Source organism: Antrostomus carolinensis, unplaced genomic scaffold (assembly GCF_000700745.2).
Source record: "Antrostomus carolinensis isolate BGI_N321 unplaced genomic scaffold, ASM70074v2 scaffold6714, whole genome shotgun sequence".
NCBI classification, from domain to species: Eukaryota; Metazoa; Chordata; class Aves; order Caprimulgiformes; family Caprimulgidae; genus Antrostomus; species Antrostomus carolinensis.
In genome coordinates, this window is record NW_010310006.1 from 17452 (window position 1) to 18871 (window position 1420).

The 1420-nt window shown below is 43.5% G+C and overlaps 1 protein-coding gene across 1 annotated transcript in view; it reads right to left on the reverse strand.

Moving 5' to 3' along the window:
- The window catches only part of LOC104523607 (putative butyrophilin subfamily 2 member A3), a gene marked incomplete at its 5' end in the record, with an annotated part of 11017 nt that overhangs the window by 9097 nt on the left and 500 nt on the right, over positions 1-1420 (reverse strand). Inside the window, one exon of the mRNA XM_029084560.1 lies at positions 374-637. Within this exon, the coding sequence (XP_028940393.1) occupies positions 374-637 (264 nt within the window). The remainder of the gene's footprint in view (positions 1-373; positions 638-1420) is intronic.

A 1420-nucleotide genomic window follows, 5' to 3' on the forward strand; every position in this document is an offset into this window, starting at 1 on the left:
GCTTCAGGTGAGAAGGTAAAAAAAGAGAAGTGAAGCTAAAGAGATAACAATACTCAGGTTCAGACTTAAAAATACAGGAAAGCTCTCAGTGCCTTAAGCTATAGCTGAACTCAGCCCAAAGAAGACCAGTGAGAAGATCACTCTCAGCACTTTCCTGGGTTGTTGTTTTATGATGTTGCTTTGAAGATGCCACAAAGTCAACCCAAACCTCCATCACCCAACAGCGAAAATTTCTCCTGAAGGATGCAATTCTGCAGGATCCTTGGTGCTTCAGGGAAGATACTGAGACCTGTCCAATTTCAGTTCTTCTAGCAATAATGGAGGGGTCTGATTCCCTCAGCGAAGCAGATGCAGGTGTAAAAATGTGACTTACCTGATCGGCTTATCTCGGATTTGATGAGTTTGACTACACACACCACGTCTACATTATCACAGGGCACTGTGATAATGCTTTGCACCGTAAAATGGTCTCTCTCACTCCAGGTTATTTTGGTCTTGGCCTCCACATTTACTGTGTCTCCTCCATACTTCCTCCAAATGACTTCAGGCTTTGGGTACCATCGTTTTGACTTACACGTGTAGCGACACATACCCTCCTCTTGCAGATCCCTCTCCAAAGTTGGCTTATACCCGATTGCTGTAACAGAGTTAGTCAATGAGTTTGAAACAGAGTTACTGTAAAACAACTGAAACAACAACAAAAGAAACCAACAAAACTCAGAAAGCCTCAGTACATTGCTCTAAAACTTCATAGCTCATAAAAACAACCACACCTGGTCACATCAAAGGGGCCATTTACCTGGACTATAAGGATGCTGAGCACTAGGGCATCTTACTACAGAGATATAGTAGACCCCAGAGAGACTGGTTGAGCAAAGGTCAGCAAGAGCATCTGGGAGTTTGCAAAAGAGATGAGCACTCTCCATGTGACTGAGGGCTGATATGATACAGATCCATGAAAAAGGGACAGAGTGGAGAGGAAGAAGAGCAAAGAATGGTTCCCTGTCTTGTCCAACACCAAAACAGGAGGCATAAAGTCAGCCTAGCACATGATATCTTCAAAAGAAATTAAATGAAAAGGGCCTTCACAGATAGTATTGATCTGCGGAAGAGACTGATGCCAGATTTATGAATGCTAGAGGTTTCCATGCACTCAGACCAAGCTTCAGAGTGTGACTTGTTCAACAGGAGGTCAGATCTGATAAGGTGCTTTTTTGAAGTGCTTCCAGGTTTGCATTTTGGACAGGTCTTCTGAGACAGGGGATTTCTAATGAGGAGGGAAAAGGGGTCTTTACCATATCATTACGTGCACCGTACATGGGTGAATATCCTCCCTAATAGCCATTAAACTGTGTTTATCTCAACCCACAAGTTTTCATACTTCTACCCTTCTGATCCTCTCCCTCATCCCAAAGGGAAA